The following is a 22,077-nucleotide window of genomic DNA, read 5'->3' as shown; positions in this document are numbered from 1 at the left end:
CAACATCAGACGTTGCACTAGGATAGACACTGACTTTTGAACCAGACTAGTCTGGTTCTCGAAATTCAGAGTAAGCAACATAAAGAAATTGGCGCTGTGCTCTGAGAACTTAGACTGGGGTTGGGAAACTTTTTTGAGTTTGTGTGTACAGAAGAACAGAACATTTGCATAGAAGTGCATGTGTACAAGAGAGTCATAGACAGATTACAAGAGTGTTTAATGGTTGTTCCTGGACTTCCTTCAGCATGTCTATCCTTGGGTTAAATAATGGGCCTGGGTCCTCAAAACCTCTCTGACTAGTTTAAACAAGCAACGAGCATTATGATACTTACAAATAGAAAATAGTGATTAAAAGCTCTCTGGTATGAGATCAGATAGAACGAAGTTTGAATCTTGTTCCTGTCATTTTCTACTTGTGTGACCTTCAGCAAGGTTCTCTGCGCTTTAATTTCCTATCTAGTAAAATTGGGATGATAAAATTTACTTCATAAAACTGCTCAGAGGACTTACCCAAACCAAATAATGTGAAATGCTGAAGTGTTGCTTGGCTTGTAGTTAATGAATAATAAATGATAATTCATGTATTCTAACATTTAGTGTATTATAACTCATATCTCTCCTTTGAATTGACCTTTCACCATTGTGAAGTATGCTTTAGTGACTCCAAATTTCTGTTGTTTGCACTTATTTTACATGACATATCATTTCCTATCCTTTTATTGTAAATCTGTGTTTCCTGATGTTTAAAGGTTATCTCTGATAAGCTGCTTATTACTATTTTTCTTTCATCTGACCCTTTTGGTTTTTTAAAATTGGTTTGTTTAGTCCATTGACATCTAATATAATGACCGGTATCGTATTTAAGCTCGTTTTGCTTTGTTCATGAGTCTTGTCTGAAGGTGAGGCCCTGCTAGGTTCTCAAACAAAAGTTAAAGATATTTGCCAATGCTTCCCACCTTTGTGTGATCTGAATCACCATCTCCTCAGCATTATTTTGGAACTAAAAATCAGTTCAGTTTACCATCCCAACTTTTCCTTTCTGCTGTTTTCTTTTATTTCTCACTGTGTATATGTTAGCATAATCAACTTGGTAAGAAGAAAAGCTTATCATGGCTCCCAATTTCAGATGTTTCAAGCCCATGGTTTCTTGACACTTGTGAATCCTGTGGCTAGGAAACAGCATATAGGATAGCAAAGCTTCTTGCGTCATGGGATCTTTATCCTTCCTCCTTCCCTCCTTTTTTCTTCTTGTCCTTTCTCTTCTTCCTCCTCATTCTTCTTTGAATATATCATGAAGCAAAACTCTTCTTACCTCATGATGCCTGCCTTCCTTCCTTCCTCCTTCCCTCCCTCCCTCCCTCCCTCCCTCCCTCCCTCCCTCCCTCTCTTCCTTCCTTCCTTCCTTCCTTCCTTCCTTCCTTCCTTCCTTCCTTCCTTCCTTCCTGCATTCCTTCCTATCTTCCCCCCTCCTCTCTTCTTTTTTCTTTCTCTCCTCTCCACCTCATCCTCCTTGTCTTCCTCTTTCTTCTTCATACTGGGATTCAAGCTCAGCGTCTTGCACTCACCACACAAGAGCTCTACCACTTGAACTGTACCTCTATCCCTTGAATTTCCTTATACCAGGCCTCACCTTCCAATAGCACCACAGGCTGGCAACCAAGCCTTCAACACATAGCCCTTGAAGGACATTTAAAATCAAAACTCTATCATGCACTGAGCATAGGAATCAGTCAACAACTTAAGGGGAACTTGTATGCAAATTTTTCACTCACTCACTCATTTACTCATCTCTATTATTTACCCTCAAATCCAGCTACTCTGGCAGCCTTAAACTCTCTTCCAGTCCAGAAAGTCTGCTACTTTCCATTATCACCTACTCCCTCCAATCCTCCATCTCCAAGTTACTGGGGAAAACACCCTCAGGGGAAAAACCAGGATGTTTATAAAGTTTGTCTGTCTCATGGTTTGCTTTGTATCAGTGATCAGAGCTCCTCAGGTCCTGCCTACCTTGTGACTTCTCCACTCCTTCAAACAGTTGCTTTTTGTATTTTGACTGGCTTTGGCAGGAAGATTAATCAGATGCAAGCCAATTTCCTGTAGCCATCACCAGAAGCCTTATGCCATTTCCATTTATTGAGCCTTTCTCAAAATTGCTCAAGTAGGTGGCAGTAGTTTCTCTGGACAGTCAGCTGACTTGATCCACCTACAGTCTACAAAGAATGGAATGATCTCATAAGTGGGACCACGAAGTCATTTGAGACATTTATCAGGTTGCAATGTATGCATTTGCCAAAGAGTTCTATAGAACTGAGAATATGAACGAATTGAAACATGTATTACACTAAAATATATTTACAGTTGTTTGGGATTCCTCTCAATGTTCATTATACACAGTCCCAGAGGAGCCAAAGGAATTAAAAACTAAGCCAATGAGTGATCCAGTGAGAAAGGCATTCTTTTGAAGAGGTAGACAATTTCACAGTACAGGAGCAAGGGCTACACTAGTACTTCTAAGTGCTGAAGCCATTGACAGTGAAAACATCACTGGGCCTTACTCTCTGGGTGCTCTGATATAGCCTATGCTTCACCTGTAAAGGCAAGAAGGCGGAGAAATCACCAAAATTTCTTCATTGGTGGAAATGAGAAAACTCCCTCTGAATGCCTCCAGCTCTGTTTACTCACCCAAGAGGGTAACCTTGGCTCCCTAGATTATTAGCTCCCCTAGTGAGTGTGTATTTTCCCAGCTCTGATTCCATCAAGGTCTAATCAGAGGACAAAATCCATATCAATTCTTCTAACAGGGAGTTTAATATAAACATTATTAATTAGGTATTGGGCAAATAACATAGCAAACAGTGAGTACATAAGAATCACCTGAAGAGACCCCAGGGCCACTGGGGCTGGTATGTTTGATGCACCATATTAAGGCTGGTTCTGAGAATGTGGAAAAACTGCAAACAGGAACTTGCTGCTGCTGCCACTGCTGCTGCTGGAGCCAGTCTCTGCCAGGTGATGGTAAGAAAGACAGGATGCACCCATCACCTCTAACTCTCCCAGCATTCCCCCTACCTACACACCCACTACCTTGTACAAGAGACACCACTGGTGGAGCCTACTAGGCACCCAAATGACATGTATAAATGTAGTTTAACACAATCTCAGTCACACCATCTAGAAAAGGCCTGCATCTGAGAGACACAGCCTAACAAAAGCTAAAGCACTAATGAACATTTTTTTTGTTACAAAGGAATAGCTGGTGCTATAGAAATGTTATATATTAAAGAGAATGAAGTCTCCTGGAGTGGTGGTTTTATAACTGTACTTTAAAATGAGTAATTGAGAATTAATTTAAACTTGTGGATTATTATAGTGACATCTGAGTTTACAGTGAGTAATATAAAATCATTTAATGAGACTCTAGGTTTCCCTTATTTATGAGCTTATTTTATTGGCTTCTGTAATTTCTTAAGACCTAGGGTGATTTTGCTTGCTGTCAGAAAAAAAAATGGAGTATTTAAAAAAGAAGTATATTAACTTTATAAATTCACTTACAAGGGTTTGAAGTACTGAGCTAAGCTTGGACATAGGACCAAGCATTATTCAATGGCTCCTCTGAAATTATTGTTAAAATCCACTAGATTTATAAATAGAATAAAATTTGTAAGTTGAACTTCAAAGCCTAAAAAAGGTCACTGAATTTGGTTGTTGTGTCTAAAGACAGAATTGTTTTATTATTTATTATATTATTAAAATTATTAAACTATTTAAATATGAATTTGTAAGTCAACTTAATGGCATTTAGCTTAAAGGGGGACCCCTCTGAAATCTTTCCTACATAAGAAATTCACTATCTAGTCACCAGAGGCTCATACCTGAAATTTGCTACTCAGGAGGCTGAAATCTGGAGGATGGTGGGTTGAGGGGAGTCTGCAATGGAAAATCTAAGACATTCAATCTGTACTTCACCAGCAAAAAGTGAGACTGGAGGTAAGGCTTAAGTGGAAGACTGTGTGCTCCTGAGTTCAAGCCCCAGTACTGGCAAAAAAGAAAGAAAGGAAAGACAGACAGACAAGGAGAGAGGGAGGGAGGGAGGGAGGGCGGGAGGGAGGGAGGGAAGGAGGGAGGGAGAGAAGAAAGAAACTCACTGTCCAGAACACTGGTATCATACACACAAACCCCCACACACACCATGAGTAGTCTAGAAGTGGCTATTCAGGGAAGAGTAAGAGGTACAGCTGTTGGCCTCAGCCTCTCTGGGAACTGTGAAGCCTATCACTACCTGCCTATGCACCTTGTTAGCCATTCTCTTTCCCTTATTGGTTTCCAGCCAGGAAAGGCATGACCCACCCAGCTCTGTCTCCTAAAGGACACTAGCCTGAGTTTCTTCTTCTACAAATAGGTAAAGGAAGTGACAGCTACCTTGCAAGGATATTGTGAAGCAAAGCATGGTACTTGCCCAGGAGAGCAGGAGAGCTTCAGTCTCCGCTTCTTTGGGCTCCTGAGTGTTGAGTGGTGACACTAGCCAGGGACATTCCCTCTTATTTCTTGGTAAGAAGGCATCTTCAGAAAGATGGCCTGTGGCATATAGTACAGGCTTGTCTTCCTCTTCCTTAGAAAGATGTTCTAAGTGCCAAAGGAATGTCCCAACAGACCAAAAGAGGGCAGGGCTAGAATGAAGCCACTAGCTCTGGAGCAAAACAGCAGTTCCTCTGGAATTAGTTCTCTGGAATTAGAGGTCAGATTCTGCAAACGGTGACTGCAGGGTCTCTTGGCCACAAAGCCTCTTTCGAACATACTTAGAAAGCATGGGAAGATCCTGACCTAGAGAAAAAGGTTAGTCCATCCCATTGATTTGTTCAATACATGTGACTTAGGACCTTATCTGTCTTGCTAGGCCCAAGACATACAAATATAAATGCCACAGGTCCTTTCCTGGGGGAAAGCACCCAATAATGAAGAGAAATTGGTGAAGGAGCAGTGGGGGGGGGGGGCGGAGATGAGACCAAGTTGGAGTAGGGGCAAGGCTTATAGGGGAGAGAGAGCAGCCAGGGACAATGCTCAGTCCCTGAGTTCAAGTCCCAGGACTGGCAAACAACAACAACAAAAAGAAATGTACTCAATACCTGACTTATGTAACTGTAATCCCTCTGTACATTACCTTTACAATCAAAATTATAAAAAAAAGGAAGGAAGGGGGGGCTGGGAATATGGCCTAGTGGCAAGAGTGCTTGCCTCCTACACATGAAGCTCTCGGTTCGATTCCCCAGCACCACATATATGGAAAACGGCCAGAAGGGGCGCTGTGGTTCAGGTGGCAGAGTGCTAACCTTGAGCCGGAAGAAGCCAGGGACAGTGCTCAGGCCCTGAGTCCAAGGCCCAGGACTGGCCAAAAAAAAAAAAAGGAAGGAAGGAAGGAAGGAACTGACTTACGGAAAGAACCAAAGAACTGTGATCACCACAGGAGTCTAGGTGAGGAGGGGTCGGAGCACCCAGTCTCCCCCAGACACTGAGACCAGCACCATAGTCTCATCTTTCTGGACTCTCCAGGAAACCACAAGGCTGGTCTTTCTCCTACGGGGGGGGGCGGGGGGGGGGGGGGCGGGGCGGGAACAGAAAGTGCAGCACTACAGAAGTCTAATTAGGTAAGTCACAAAGACCAGAGGTAATGTGTTGGAGAGGAAAGCAGCTGACCTCTAGCTAAGGTGGGAAGTGCATCCCCAGACTTTCAGAAGAGCCTTAGCTGACTGACTGCAGCACCTTGAGCAGCACCAACAAGTAGCACTGTTGGGGGAGACTAAAATGAGATGCCCCACATATAAACAGGTGAACAAGGAGTTTCCCAAGTAGTACAGTACTAGACCATCAGTACTGGATGCAAAGTCTGAGGTAGGAAGAATAATGCCAGCCCCAAAGATGTCCACATACAGAGTCCCCAGAATCTGTAACATTACAAAGTAAAAGTGACTTCGTAGCTGTGATGAAGCATTTTCAGATGGGAGACTTTTCTGATTACCCAGGGACATGGGTCTGATAAAGCAGGCGAGTAGTATAATGTAGATTGGAGACACTCAACCCATTTACTGGCTTTGAAGGTGGAAAAAGTTAGGAATCAAGCAATATGGGAATACCCTTTGGAAGTTGGCAATCTATCAGGTGATATTAATGATGAGGGTTATTTTGGCAATACTGGGGGTTTGAACAGAAGGCCTCCTATTTTCTAGACACTCTTAACACTTAAGCTACTCCTCCAGTCCTTTTATACTTTTTAGTTGCCTTTTAGATAGTGCCCCACACTTTTGTTGCAAACTGGCCTCAAACTATGATCCTCTTCTCTTTGCCTCCTGTGTAACTTGGGCTCAAATCACATACCACTACTTCCAGCATCCTTGTTGACTTGGGGTCTCATGAACTTTTTCCCCTGGTTGGCCTCAGTCTGAATCCTCCTGACCTCTTTTTGCCAAGTAGCTGGATTACAGTCATGAATCAATGCACCCAGTCCTGTAGAACTTCAAGGCAGTAACCTAGTTCTGACAACACTTTTTTTTTTTTTTTTTTTTTTTTTGCCAGTCCTGGGCCTTGGACTCAGGGCCTGAGCACTGTCCCTGGCTTCTTCCCCCTCAAGGCTAGCACTCTGCCACTTGAGCCACAGCGCCGCTTCTGGCCGTTTTCTGTATATGTGGTGCTGGGGAATCGAACCTAGGGCCTCGTGTATCCGAGGCAGGCACTCTTGCCACTAGGCTATATCCCCAGCCCGACAACACTTTTTTTAACCTAGTAAGATCCATGTTAGACTTCTACAGAACTGTAAGATAATAAATGTGCATGTTGTTTCTGTCACAAAGTTTGTGGTAATTTGATGTTTTAGTAAGGCAGACTATGTAAGCTTGGGTCCCTCTTCACTAAGTTCTCCTCTCAGATTAACATCAAAAAAGGACCTCTTCTAGCCACTCTACTTCTGGTCACATTCTCGTCATCTCTAGTCATGGGCTCCAGTCTTGTTTATTACTTGAAATGCTGCGTTGACCTAGTTTCCAGCCTTCCCCACTGCTACCAGGGAGTAGGATGTTGATTATTTATCATACTATACCAAGCATTGAACAAAATGCCTACACACAGTGGAAATTACACTAAGTATTTAATAGGAAGATGAGTGAGTGGCTGGATGGACAGATGTACAGACAGACGGATGGAAATGGCAGTATGCCAACATGTCATGGCCTTGTCGGTGACATTCATCACAGCATGCTCAGTGGGAACCTTAGTAGCAACCTATGAAGTCTCAGCAAAAATGTAGGATTATTGATCAGTTCCCAGCATGCTTCTCCCAACACTCCCCATAAGCTTTGCAAGGTCTCCAACTAACGCTGCCTTCCTGAGGGTATTTTTGTAGAGTAAGGAACAAATTTCTTCTTCCTAGCAGAATCAGAGGGGAGTATGGGAGGAGCGAGTCTATGAGTGAATACAGGAAGTGCCCCCACTAAGTCAAGCACTCTTCAAAGAGATGTCATGCTTGTTTTCAAAGAGGCCTTGCTTCACAACTATCTCTCAGTATTTTATAAACTCCCCAAACAAGCTGTTTCTCCAGAAAGTGACTTGCCCATCTGGTCCTGGAGAGGACTGTTTAATTTAGCTGACTCTGGAGAAGAGGCAACAGGAAAAGGGAAAAGGTGGCAGAGGTAGGATGAGCAGGTACAGGGAAATCAAGGGCAAGAAGCACCCAGAAAATTCAGTCAAGAAGAAATTGAGGCATGGCATAGAGTAACATGAGAAAAATGGCATTTATTGGACTCACTTTGGATATAGACAACATGTAATAGAGTTTTGGTTTGTGAGTTTGACACTCGAGAGTCCAGAGTGATGATGGATTCCTGTTACCAAACCTCAGCTACAGGAAAATCCTGGGAGGCTTCATCCCATAAAAGAAAGTCAAAGTGGTTCAAAATACTGCAAGTATCACTCACTCTTGCAGTAGACTCTGAGAGCCAAAATGCCCATAAATATCCATTAAGTTTTTACCTGTACAGCCAGAAGTATTTACTGTACTGACATCAGGTGTGCACAAAGGTAAAGTTGTAAACTCACAATCAGCAGTAATGAAGCACAAGGATCTGTACTCTGACACTCCCATTCCCAACCTAAGAGCTTTCACATGTAATTGACAACTGCTATCTTCATCTGAGGCACCTGAGATCTGGAAACAGCATTTTAAGTATGTTGCTTACCTTATCAACTAAAAAAGCAAACCCAAGAATGGTTAATTACTTTGCCTGGATCAATAAATAGCAGTCTGAAGTGCATGTGCACAAAGTACTAACAAGGGCAAAAGCTTGTAATAAATCCTGATGCTGACATTCCATTTGCTAATGTACATGTAGAACAGATTTCTTCATTTGCAACTATCAAGAGATCTCCTTTGGATATTTCTGTCCCACCATTCTTGTAGAAGGATGAAACTGAAACAAAAATTTTTTAAAACAAAATGTCCAAGTCACAAGTTATCTAAAGCACAACTCTTGTCATACTTCATGTCTGCACTCAGAAGAGAGTACTATCAGGACGTAAGTGAGTTTAGGTTTCTTCTGCTAGTGGTTTACATGGCTCCTCACACTCTTATTCCCCTCTGTAGTAATACTGGGTGTTGAGGTGGTTTTGGTGTTTTTTTTTTGTTTTTTTTTTTTTTTTTGGTGAGGCAAGGGGCTGAGTGTGGAGGGTTCCTTTCTGCAGAAGTATGTGCAGGAAAGGGGTTTGCTGTAGCCCAAGTGAGCATGGGCTCAGTGGCACTGGGACTTAGTGACATCCAACTTTTGTTCTGACACTAGTCTTCCCTCCAACGAGGAGGAGGCATTGCTGTCCTCACAGTCTGCCGGTTCCCACCCAGAGCCTGTGGAGCGCCTGTCTACCCTCCCACCTACCCTTGTCTGGGGGGGCCTCCCCAGCCTCCATCGCTACCTCTCTGTCCTCATGAGATACCTCCCAAACATCTCCACCTGCCCCCAGAGATCGGTGAGTGCTGCAGCCACACAGGCTTCCCGTGGGCTGGGTTGGGCTATTGGTGTTTGCTCTGGATTGGCCCCGCAGAGCATGCAGTAGGCACACTCCCTCTCTGTCCAGCCATCACCAGCCCCAAGTGGTCTGGGCCAGTCTCTGAATTCCCACCTGCCCTCCTGACTGGCAGGCCTGGCCCTGGTGGACTCCTGGAGTGGCCGTATTAGGAATCGTGAGTTTGCAACTGGTGGGGGTGATTGGAGTTCTTGTCCGACTAGTCTTTCGTGGCTAGTTCCTGCCCTGTCCCCAAGTTTGCTGCTTGCTTATGTTTGGCCCTGCCTCTCCCACAGGAAGTGCAGGTATATCCTGAGGTGGTTTTTGTGCCTTGAGCTTTCATCAACAAAACTTAGAACAGGATCTCAAAGACCACCATGTGCCACCAGAAAGGTCAGAGGAGCCCCCCCCCCCCCCCCGCCTTTTCTGAGGCTGCTATCAGCAGCAACAACAAAAGAAGATAGGGACTTAATGGTGATAAAACCCCACACCTAACGAGAGGCGTTGAAATATATAAGGACTAAGAACAGTACCAAAGCCTGCTGTCTCAAATGCAGTTGGATATTAAATCTCTGTCCAAGATCTTGCCTACCTCTGTCTCCCTCAACCATAAAACATAGGAAAGTTTTATTTGCTCTGCCCAGAAGGCAGTCTTTCCAGCCTGATGCAGCTTCTTTCTAGAAACCACGACACAAATGCAAGTCATTCCCAACTCAAGTCCAGCTGCTTCTAAATGCCTGTGCACATGGACCCTCTCTACAATAGAAATCACTCTGCTCCAAGCCATTCCTAGTGTTTCTTTTCTAAGAGCTCTACTTGTTTGTGAGTTTGAACACATACCTCCTTGGAAATGATTGGTGCAAGATCCTAGGTGCAAATATTTGCAAACCATTTCTGAAACAACATACATTTTAGAAATTCAAGTCAAATCCAGGTACAGACTACTTGGCCCACGTCAACCAGCCCCTCACATCTGCAATAGGAATGTGGTCCATTTGTGAAACAAAAGCAAGGTTAAGGCACCAGTGACCCATTAGGCGTTTAGTCCTTGATTTGGGGAGAAAGCTTGAGAGGGAAATAGCGAGACTTCATGACAGATAGGGCTCTATGGCCTTGTGGCTCTCTTGGGCCATAGGCCAAAGGCTGTGGTGTAGGTAGCATCTAGTATCTGGATGTAGGTAAGATGGACCATCACTCACTAGTGGAGCAATGAATGCTTTCACAGTGATTCTGAAACTACAGTAAATAGGATGTAGCCCAGGGCCATGCATGGCAAGAATTGTAGTGCTCTTTTACTCCATACAAATCTCTCTTTTCCTCCATAGGCTTCTGCAGGAGCCTGAAGGGGAACTGCAAAGGGTTAGCACACTATTGCTAAGTTTATGTGTGATCTAGACAACCTCCCACCACATTAATGCCAGAGGCACTGGGACATATCATTGGAATTAGCAGGCAGTCCAGTATGAGGGAAAAGAGCTTGGAGGTGAAGATCCAAGTTGGGAAAATCAGGCTGGAGAGAAGGCAAATAATAGGCAGTTGGGTCTGTGTGTTTGTAAGGAGCTGGTCCCAAACACCAGAATGAAGAGTTTCCCCTGGAATGTCTGTCCTAAAGGAAAGGTCTGTCCTAAAGGAAATAAGGTCTCATTGCCCAAAGGAAGAGACCCCTTGGCCATCCATGGGGTTGGGCTATCTTCATCATGCATGCACAGAAGTATCTTGGAAATCCTGGAGGCTCAGCTGAGGGAAGCACAGTTCAGCTCCGAATCTTCCTGGCTGCCGCTGCCCATCTCCTCCAGTTCGTCAGGACTGTCCAGGATGCTGGGCTCGCTGGAGCACTGCCGGTGAGGCGGAGTGAAGCTGGGTGACAGAAGCAAGCACTTGTCCTCACCACCGGCCTCCTCCCCCAAGCCTGAGTGCATCATGCTGGCCATAGCCAGCAGCTGGATATCAGAATGGGCATTGGCCACTGTGTGCCGCCGGACACTGCCGCATTTCTCCAGGTAGGCCTCTCCTTCCTGCTCCGTCAGTGGTGTCAAGGCCATCTCATTCAGTGGCCGGCTGACTGTGGTCATCAGAGGGCCATAGTTGAGGAGAGTTACCTTGGGCCGGACTCTGGAATATCGCCTAGCTGCAAGGGGGGGAAAAAGCACCAAGTCTGTAACTGAGGAGGGAGTAGAGGTCATTAGAAACCCCTCCTCAGTTGGAAGAAGAGAGAAATGGTAGTTCAGCCTTTGGAAACAACTTTAGAGAGAGCCCTGCAAACATGCAGGATTTCTGGCCATATCCATGTGTCTATCTTATAATTTACCCACTTGTACCAAGTCCTACTTCTAAGCAATCCCTTCTCCATCAGAGGTAATCCTCAAAGACTTCCCCTGCTGGATTTCCCTCTCTTTCCAGCTGTCCCCAAGCCTTACTGGATTTGTCTAAATTCCATTTCAACCACTTTGTCTGAAGAGGTAGTGAGTAGTTGTTCCATCAGCTACAAAGAAGCTTTTGGCTCTGTTCAGGGTACAGTACCTACATTGCCAAATTGTCATGCTGAAAGAGGCCTCATCAGCTTAATCCAGAGGAAAAAGGGCTGCTGATAGCATCTCCCCAGCACTGCAAGCCAAGGCAGTAGACCATTTGGAAGGTCATGAACCAGGACACTATGATCTATGTTCAAATCAAGGCAACTCTTCTAGATTCAAGCAGCCATCTGTGCTGTTTGGAAAACAGCTAGACTCTAGGGATAGCCTCCAAAGAGTTAGAACTGCACTCAAGTGATTATAAAACCACTGCTCTGAGTGTGCACCATGTCCTAGAAACTGAGCTAAATCTTATCATGTATCTTTTTGATCCTCCTAGAAACTGAATGTAACTGATTATATACCATTAGCTTCTCTGTTGCAGATTAGAAAACGGAGTATCAGAGAGCTAATCACTTACCCAAGGCCACACAGCTAGAATCCAGTCAAGCTGGGACTCAAACAAGCTCTCTCTCATTTGAGACCTCACTCTACCTGGCTGCCCAAGAAAAGCCCACCAGTAACTATAATAGGCAGAGTTCCTCTAGGAAGGGACAAGCCAGTGGAGTTTAGAGGCAGAAAATGTATCCTGGGACAGTGCCAAGCAGGATGTACATTAGAGGATGGTGGAGAACTATCTGAAGGGGTAGAGGGTGCCAGATAACTTTCTTAAAAATGGGAATTGCTTGAGCAAGTTGTGGAGACAGGTCTTCCTCCCAGGCTGGCTGGAACAAGGGAGGCACAGAACAATGCTGATGTGCCCACACAGGCCAGATAAGTGTGTCCTAGGAGGGCGCTGGAATGTCAGATGGAAGCATCTGTGACACAGCAGGCAGGATGGAGGTGTGCTTCAGGAAGAGGCCTTGGCAAGGCCTGTGGAGGATGGGTTAGGGCCAGTGAGAGATGAGAACTGAGGAAAGCCAGGAAGAGGGTTGAGGCATATTTTTCTATAACAAATATGCATTTTGTGTGGAAAAAGAATGCTAATGTAAGAGTAAAGATAAGAGGTGATCAGGAGGAATACGAGCTGTGGTAGTGGTAAGGGCAAAGAAGATGACAGGCAGAAAACATAAAGAACACTGATATTGCAGAATGAGAGACCACTGAATAGAGACCGGCACTGTGAGCTGGAGGCCAGACAACAGGAAAGGGAAATGAGCACATTGGGGAAGAAGGACAAGAGAAAAGGCTGTGGTAGGGAAGGGGGAAGGCTGGCCACAAACACCTCATCAGAGCAGGAACAGTGAATGGTGGCTCACCAACACAGACACAAAGACAGAGGGGAAGCAGGGCATGAGCCTCAGAGTTCCAATGTGTGGCTGGCAGTGAGTCAGAAAGTGCTACTGGGCCCACCTCCACAGACAGAAGGATGTGCACTCCTGGAGCCCAGGGAAGACATTCCTAAGAAAGATAGAAATCTGGATATTTTTAAAGAATAGCTAAGGACATCAGGAAGTATTCACTGGTATTGGCTGATAAGCAGAACAGGAACAACATTATATTCATTTTTTCCTTTTTATACAAAGCTGGGGTCATATGTGTATATGTACATGTGTGTGTACATTTAAGTGTATTTGTGTGGATATGGATATGGATGTGTATGTATAGCCACGAAGATAATAGATGGAAGTATCAACAATGGTAAAACCCGGGTAAAGGAGTTACCAATGATTTTTTTTTTTTTTTGCCAGTCCTGGGCCTTGGACTCAGGGCCTGAGCACTGTCCCTGGGTTCTTTTTGCTCAAGGCTAGTATTCTGCCACTTGAGCCACAGCGCCACTTCTGGCCATTTTCTATATATGTGGTGCTTGGGAATCGAACCCAGGGCTTCATGTATGCAAGTAAAGCACTCTTGCCACTAGGCCATATTCCCAGCCCCATGATTTTTTTAAACATTTCTTCTTTGTCTTCCTTTTGATATTTTACAAATTTGTGCATGCTGTCCTTTTATAATGACAAATGTTTTGGGATATGAAAACTGCAGAATCACCTAGACTATAGCAATGGCTGAGCCCTCAAAGAGACTAGAGATGAGGGCAAAGGGTTAAATTACTCCCATGTTCTCCTGTGTACAGGGATAGATGAAATGACAGGGGCTAAAACAGGAATAAAGCCCTAAGAGTTATCACACAGGCCAGTGCTTAAGCATGCTGACCACCGTTCTAGGCTTCTTGTGTATAGGAATGAATTAAATCAGCACTTAACGATCATTTTATGGATGGGGAAATGAAGCACACCAGGGCATTAGATGACCTGTCTTGCAATTACAAACAGACAAAGCTGAGCCTGGGGCCCAAGCATAAGCTGAGTATCTACACTGGTAAGCTTTCTGCCTCTGAACAGCTGGGCAACCTAGGATGATGGGACAGGCTAGTGAATTGGGATAACTGAAGTCTGGGGAGAAGATCCTCACAGGAAGAAGAGCAGATCAAGCAGCAACCTCCATTTTCCTTAGCCTCTCCCCACCTTCACGGGGACTGTGTCAATACAGAAAACTGACAGTGATGGCATGTCTGTGTACCTCCAACTGAGGCCAATCCCTGACCCAGGCTCCTCCTTAGCCCCCACACACATGGCTTATGCTGGACGAATGACTCCCTCAAAGAGACACAGGGAGCCCATTGCCAACGTGGGTATGGCCAGGGAGAGAGCAAATTTGAAGGTGTGGATCCCAGAAACAGAGCTGCAGGAGGCTGAGAACAGGAAGCTTCAGCTTCAGGACTCTTCTTCCTTTTACCTCCTTTTGGCCAGTATACCTCTCCCCAGCTGCTGTAGGCTTGCTGGACACCTCGAAAGCCCTGGGAGGGCAGCCTCCATGCCAGCAGTGAGGGTTGCGCAGCCTCAGCATTCCCAGGAGATGCCGCATCCCATACACATGCGTGCTGGGGTGGGGGGTCCACTGTCCCCCAAGCAATCATTTACCCAATGCCCAATATGTTCTAGGTACCAAAAACAAGGCATTTCGTGGACACAATATGCTGATGTTTTTGCAGAAGGGGACCTCCGCAGTTAAGGGGTTACATGACTTTATGATCATGGTAAATGATAAAACCCAAAGCTGGGCATCTATAATCCTAGCTACTCAGGATCATGGTTCAAAGCCAGTCCAGGCAGGAAAGGCCGTGAAACTCTTTTATCGCCAATCAACTGCGCAGAAAAAACCAGCAAGGGCACTGTGGCTCACGTGGTAGAACACAAGCCTTGAGTCAGAGAAGCTCAGGGATAGTCCTCAGGCCCTGAGCTCAAGCCCCAAGCCCCCAAAATAAGTAAATAAATAAATAAATACCAGGGCTCAAACTCAGTGCCTGCAGCAGAGTTGCTGCTCATGACCTCAGATAGCTCAGATAGCTGCTCAAACAAGGTCATGTGGCAAGTGTCCAGAGCCACAGAAACTACCCTAGAGGTGTAGAGGAGGGCTGGGGATGGTCAAGAAGAAGGATCACTGAAAGGTGGCTATGCAGAATGACTTCTAGACTGGACCTTAGTGGGCCATGTATTCACTCACAGGGGAGATCTTTATAAAGTCCTGATATACAAAGAACTTGTTCCTTGCCCTCAAGGAGCACAAGGAAGACTGACAGATAGTCAGACCATGGCCACATAGCACAACAAGGATTGGGGGTCCAGGAGATGGAGAGTGGGAAGCACACACAATCTCCCACCTGGAATGATTCTCTGTGAGTCAGGCCACCACTAGCTAGGAGCTGTCACCCAGCAAGTAGCAATGCCAACTGGCCCTGCCCTAAGGCAGAGCACTTTCTTCCTCCTGCAGCACCCCCAAGGAAGATCAGGACCTCAGTGTTCAGCCCTCTGCAGCTCAGAGAAGCTAAGTCACTGATTCTAGGCCTCTGTAGTTAGTTCTCAAAGCCCCATTCCTCACACACTGCTTCTGCCTCCCTCACCCTTCAATGCTTTTTGAGAGAGGCCTTATGGCTCTTCCTTTTGCTTTCTGAAATGTTCTCCTTCCCAGCTAGGTATGGGCAGGCAGGGCAGAAACCCCAGGGACCACATAGCTGTGTCAAGTCCCCTGGCAAACAGCTTCCAAAGCCAGACTTCAGCCAAGTGAAGGTCAGACAGGTTGAGCTTTATTCATCCCTGCTGGGCCCCTGGGGGGCCTGGAAACCAAAGGCAAGGTTGGACTGACAGGCAGCTACCCACACTAGCTTCTTGCTTAGCCTCTACCCTTCCCCCCCTTTTCTTTGCAGCAGCAAAAGCAGAGCCATGGCAGGGGAAAGGGAATCTGCTAAGAAAGGACAGATCATCCTGGGGTACCTGACTCCCCCTGGGACCTACAGACCATCTCTCTCACAGGGAAGGATGCTACCTTAGCTGGCGCCTACAGCCAAGCCACATATCCCTTTTCTTCTAGAATTTCACAAAGGGTAGAGCCATGGGCAGCCTTTATTTCTTCCTCACAGATACCCTACTGAGCTTGGACATTCATCGCCCAGCCTGCCCTGCAGCCAACAATGGCCACAGCTCTTTTCAGATCTCAAAAGCAGCAAAGCCTTAATAAGACTGTCCTTTGCCCTTTGTTGGGGACTGGTTCCCAGGCCTTTGAGCAGTCATTATGGCCCCTCCATCCAAGCCCACAGCTTCTCCCCATCCTGGGCCTTGAAAAGACCCAGAGGCCTACTTGTCATGCAGAGAAGTCACAGTGTCCTGAAACAGGGCGCCCCTCTCTAAAGAAGGGCCACCCAAGGACACAGAAAAGGATGTCTGTGGGAAGCTGGGGATTTCTAGGAGTGAAATCCAACAGCCTGGTGTTTGCTTGGGAGGGAGGGAAGATCTGAGGGAATCTGTGAGCCATTGTACTGGGGATGCAGTTTTTGTTCTTTTTATTTTTTAATTTACTGTCAAATGTTCTGCCTTTGCTAGGATAGTGTTCCCTCCCTGTTTACTCAGGCAACTCCTATTCATCCAAGAGTTCTCTCTACAGACCTCACTTCCTCCAGGGAACTTTGCGGATTTCCTGGTCCAGATGAAGTCCCTGCTGTGGTTTCCCCTGTGCTTCCCCTCAGAGCTCAGATTAGAACAGGATGAGGCACCGTATTTGTGACCTCCTCATTTGGGCCATGGGCCCTAGAAGGAAGGGACGGGTGTGGTTTATTCACAGATAAAGAGCTGCAAAACCTCACAAGGTACTTGGGATGGGGTCTCAGGATGCATTTGATAAAATAATCATTTAGAAGTTCTTCAAAGAAGAGTAATGTCCCTCCCTCTCTGTCCCTACTGAGATAACTCTAAAGGCAAGGACTGTCCTTGGTTCTAATAAAGACTTGACAAAAATGGATAGTACTCATATTTTAGCTAGAACTCAGAAGTACCTCCTCTTAGAGTGAGTCTTCACTGAACAAACTTCTAAATCTACCATGTTCCTTATGTGCAAGACAATACTACCACTTGGAAGTGAAGGTGATTAAGAAGTAGATTTCCGTGGGACTCTCAGTACTATCTTCCCATTTAAGTGAAAAAAAAGTAGAACATAGATTTATAAAGAGACAAGTATCTGTCGCGTTTCTACCAGGAGGAAAATGGTTAATCATTCAAGACAACTTTAGGCCTTGTCACCTGGAGGCAGTACTAAGAGTCTCTACTGACAAGCTTTACTAAGAAGCCACTACTTGCTATTTTCTTGCCTTTCCACAGGTCCTTAGAGTTTCAAAGTTATTGTCCTTTGTCTTGTCACTTCTTATTTTGTGTTGAAATAAGCTGGAATTTAGAGGTACTTATTGAACACTACTTGTTCCCTTGATGTCTCCCAGATGTCTATGAATTATATGTGTCAATTCACTTGGTCGTTGTTTGTTGGTTTTTGTGTGTGTGTGTGTGTTTTTGTCTTGTTAATCTGTTATAGGCTCTGTTTTATCCAAGAGAGTTAAAGGAAAAACAAGTTTTTCTTACCCTACACTAGTATTAGGCCCAGTTGATAGTTGAATCCCTGCCATGGCCCAACTAACCCAATGGCATCCTCCTATCCCAGAAACCTGGTGGGCTGAGCCAGGAGCAGGAAGTTAGGCTCCAGGGAGTCCACAGCAATATGGTCCAGGGCCAGGGAAGGCAGGCAACTATTTTCCTTCAGTATCATTTCAACTCTTGTTCTTTCCAGCTCCAGTGAAGAAATTGAGAGCAAGGGAGGGGAAGAACTGGCAGGCAGCAGGCTGGGGCCGATACCCTCCTGTCTGTGGTGGTTGAGGTTAAGCTAGTGTTTCTCTAGAAATACAGTCAAGGCCAGGAATGCTGCCAGGAAGAGGCCTGGCTTTTTCTGCAAGAAGAGAGGCCCCAGAAGGGAAGACACCATTCTGGAAGCTACTCCATAACCCACAGGATTTGAAGCCATTACAATGAAAAGAGAGGCAAGAGAGTCTAAATCCTGTAGTGTCTCAAGGTACAGTGGCTTGCTGTCCACCTAGCATGTATTTTTTGAGTGCCTTCTCTATGCCAGGTAGGGCTAGAATCTGACCAGGTCACTCCATTCTGACAGCTGCCATTTCAGGCAAAAACTAGAGAATATTTTTATTATAAGCCTCACTCCATGGCTGCTCCTACCGAGACTGTGGCTTTGCTGAGAACTATTTCATATGATCTTATGCTGTGCTGCCCAGCTGTTTCTACTGAGCCCCAGTGATGTGGTCTCACCCACAGAAGAAGTAGGTCTGACTTATGTCTAGATTTCACATTGACCTTGTACAGAGCCTGATACCGATGTAGCTTCACAGACACCAAAAAAGGACCCAGCAGGATTTGTCCCCAAATCTAGGAGCCCATTTTCTACTTCTTCAGCAAAGTCCACAACAGCACTCACAACAATGGAGTGGGGGTAGGTTGGAGCAGAAGCTCCATAAGATCTGGTGGTATATAAGCGTCAAGCTAGCTTCACACTTTGAGCTGCTTTCAAAGAAATCCACGATGGCAGGCTGTCCACTCAGGCCAGGGGAGGGTATAATAATGCAGAGTTTGTGCTCTTAGATACAGAAAAAAAAAAGTACTCATGTCCTGAGCTCATAAGGAAGATCAAACTAATGTCCTGGACACATAAGAAAGATCAAAGCCACTGATCAAAGATGTGAGAGAGACAGGTCCCACTGCAGAGATCAGGGATTCAGTCTCTGAAGGGGAATTGACCCAGAAGGATAGGGAGAGAGTTACTGTGACCCTGGCTAAAATGTGAGTGATTAACACGTACAGAATTGCACTGGCCACATCCCAAGAGAACTGTGCAGCACCACATAACAGATATCATTAGGCACGTGGCTCCTGGTGACCTAAAGAGCTTCACCCCTTACCCAGCATGTACATAGGGCCTGAGCAGCCACGGTCCCCGCTGAGGCTGAGGAAGGGAGAAACAACTTGCTTCACCAGCTCTTCCAGTTGCAGGTAGCCCTCACTGGGGCCTGTGGGCTCATGAACACTCTGCAAATGAACAAGGAAGATGCACGTATGTCAGAGAAAGTTGCTACCATAGAAAGTCCATATCAACACATGCAGATTGCCCTTCTGTGTGTACAAGGCAGGGCAGCCTTAGGCACATGGGCATAAATGTTATTTCAGCACTTCACACGTAGACCATCAAGCAAGGGACAGAGGTTCTTTGCTGGTCTTCCTTCTACAGATGGGAGATAAAGAGCCAGTGAGCTTAAGTAGCTTGCCCAGCCCAACACAGACAGTAAAGGACAAACATCCTTAACTCATCCCAAGCTCTGGCTCAGGGGAGCAGAAGAGCATTGCTTTAAGCTGTAGTAGGCTTTCAGTGGCACAGTGATGAGCCACTTCAAAAGCTCAGCATGACAGGAGCCCTCAAAATTAAGCCTGTGGGTAAACACTAACCACAATGAATGGTCCCAACAGCCAAGAAAGAAAAGAAGCCTGTAATACTATGCCCTAGAAAACTGACAGGTGCCTTGGGAATGCAGCTTCTTAGTGGAATAGAGTTAAAGGAATGCTATGCATAAGGGCTGCAAGGACACAGGAACCATGTGGCCAGGGTCCAGGCATCAGCAGGAGCCCAACCAGGCTCTATGGGGGTTGTATTCAGTCTAAAAACAAAAGTGCCTTCACTTAAAAGGTAAAAGCTCTGCACGACGCTGAGGTGTTTTAGGGCTGGAGAAGCTTGTTGAGTAAGGAGACAGGGAAAAGAAAATTCCTGCCCGTCAAGGATCCCTGTGGGACACAGCTTCTGAAGAAACAAGCTCTTCTTTGGTCTTTCTTGGATGATTCACAGAGAAGGAACTTAGGTTTGCTCAGGAGTATGGGTGCCCCAAAGTGCTGCAAAGAAGCATAGGAGGAAGAGAAGCTGTTAGGCACAGGCTAGGGCTGAAACAGGCATGGAAAAGAAGAGATACAGAGAAAGCGAGTGGCCAGAATACCAGTGGGCTGCCTGGCACTTTATGGCAGTGATGGGAGGTGGGGGTAGGTAGCATGGTGGCTCTCTATGTCCTCTGCCCCAGTTCCACTCACACTGCACTAAAGCATACAAAAAACTGGCATCAGAAAGAAAAATAAAAAGAAAGCTAGGTGATGGTTCAGGCTCTTGCCTGTAATCCTCCTACCTACTCTGGAGGCTCAGATCCAAGGATTGCAGTTCAAAACCACCCCGAGTAGGATGTTCCATGAGACTTGTTATCTCCAACTAAGCACCAAGAAAACCAGAAGTGGTCCATACAGAATTCTGCCTGAACTGGGAGTCCTCCAGTCAGTGGTGAAAAGAAAAAAGCAGGGCCTAATTTATGCTCTCATGAAACCACACCATACCTCAAAGCAGCAAGAGCAGTTTCAACCACAAAACTACCTTGACTAGATTTTCAAAGCCCAGGAAATCTTTTTTCTTTTGATTTTGGCCCTTGATAAATCTTACCTAGGGTCTCCCTCTAAACTTCCTCCCCATAATCCATAAGCACTAAATAAGGAACGGTTATAGGAATTGGAAAAGTGGTGAAAGGTAGAAGGAAATGGATAATGGGCACATAACCTGGCACTGTATGGTTTCCCAGGAACTCAGCCCTTGAGAACTTGGCTTTCACAGAGCTCTCCGAGATGGCTCTGTCCTGTCCCTCTGCTTGGCTTCAACACTGGTAATAACATTTGTGAAATCTTCATGGACCCAGAGCAAAATGAAGATGTAAGGCCCCTTTGTTTAAAAAAACATTAAGAAGACAGAGTCAGCCAGGAGCTGGTAGCTCACTCCTGTAATCCTATTTATTCAGGCAGCAGCTGAAATGTGAAGATCAAGGTTCAAAGCCAGCTGGATAGAAAAGTCGGTGCAACTCTTATCTCCAACTAAGCAGTAGACAGTCAGAAGTGGAGATGTAGCTCAAGTGGTAGAATACCAGCCTTGAACAGAAAGGGTCAAGTGAGAGCACAAGGCCCTGAGTTCAAGGATCAGTATTAACACGCGTATGTGCATGCTCTCTCTCTTTCTCTCTCTCTCTTTCTCTCTCTCTCTCTCTCTCTCACACACACACACACACACACACACACACACACACACAGTTGAGTGAGTGAGGATGGGTTGGCCTCAATGATTCTAGTTTCCGGATCTACCTCTTACTGAGACATCCTGAGGACAGAAGCTCTCTGCAACGGTGGGAGGACCTCTTGTATCTTAGGAAGATAGGAGTTGCTTCAAAAATACTTTGGAAAGGAAATGAAAAGTGGACAGTAGAAGACTGGAAAAAGGATCTTTTCTCTGTGCCAGAGTCAGGTCATTTGGAAAAACTGGCCCCATGTCTCATGACCCTGGAGAGAATGGACAGGTCTAAGTATAGACGTTGGACTATCCCAAGGCAGGAATGGCCCCAAGGGCAGGGCCAACCTGCTTTTTCCATTCAGATTAACAGGCAGGTACACCTGCTGCTGGAGAAGGACTTAGGCTAGGGTAAGGTCTATATTCATCACTGTCACCTCCCAGCACAGGCTCCATATCTCCTGAGTGAGAAAGAACATGGCCAGGAGACCTGTTTGCAGGACACCTGACAGAAATTATGCTGTTAGATTTAGGGTATATCTAGTTCCTAGGAAGCAACACAAAAGAAGTTAGCTGTGGCCACAAAGGCTGAGCAGAGAGTAGAAAGAACCAGGGCTGATGGGTGGCTGAATAGCCCAGCTCTATACAAATCTCTATGTGATCTTCAGCGAGTTAGCCAAGGCCCGAACATCCAACTCAGCTTGACATGGGCAAACAATGGAATAGTCACAGGAGGACTTATCTTTGCTTCTCTCCAGGAATTTTCCAGAAGCATGGAGCTTCACTGTATTTCTCTATAGAGAGAGAGTACCCCTGTGCAGCAGGCGGCTGGCTTCGCTGAGCAGTTCTGCTCCTACTCGGAGAGCAAGAGGCAATGGAAGGCCCGCATGGAATTTATCCTGCGCCACCTGCCCGACTACTGTGACCCGCCCTACGGTGGCAGCCGCCTGGACCAGTTGCCGTCCCTCTCCATGATCTGGGCCAACCACCTCTTCCTGGGCTGCAGTTATAATAAAGACCTTCTAGACAAGGTGATGGAAATGGCTGATGGGATTGAAGTGGAAGA

The 22,077-nt window shown here is 45.8% G+C and overlaps 1 protein-coding gene across 4 annotated transcripts in view; it reads right to left on the bottom strand.

Annotated features, from left to right (window-relative positions):
* Nucleotides 1-9,747: 9,747 nt before the first annotated feature.
* The window catches only part of Prr5l (proline rich 5 like), a 72,046-nt gene continuing 59,716 nt past the window's right edge, over nt 9,748-22,077 (bottom strand). For all 4 annotated transcript variants that reach the window (XM_048359943.1, XM_048359942.1, XM_048359945.1 and 1 more), the window contains 2 exons: nt 18,835-18,961; nt 9,748-11,167 (listed from right to left, as the gene is read on the bottom strand). In XM_048359943.1, coding sequence (XP_048215900.1) covers nt 10,773-11,167; nt 18,835-18,961 — 522 coding nt within the window. In that variant the 3' untranslated portion in view covers nt 9,748-10,772. The remainder of the gene's footprint in view (nt 11,168-18,834; nt 18,962-22,077) is intronic.

The sequence above is a fragment of the Perognathus longimembris genome, chromosome 13, assembly GCF_023159225.1.
Source record: "Perognathus longimembris pacificus isolate PPM17 chromosome 13, ASM2315922v1, whole genome shotgun sequence".
Taxonomy (NCBI): domain Eukaryota; kingdom Metazoa; phylum Chordata; class Mammalia; order Rodentia; family Heteromyidae; genus Perognathus; species Perognathus longimembris.
Note: the sequence above shows the minus strand (reverse complement) of the source record. Positions and strands in the feature narration are given on the sequence as shown.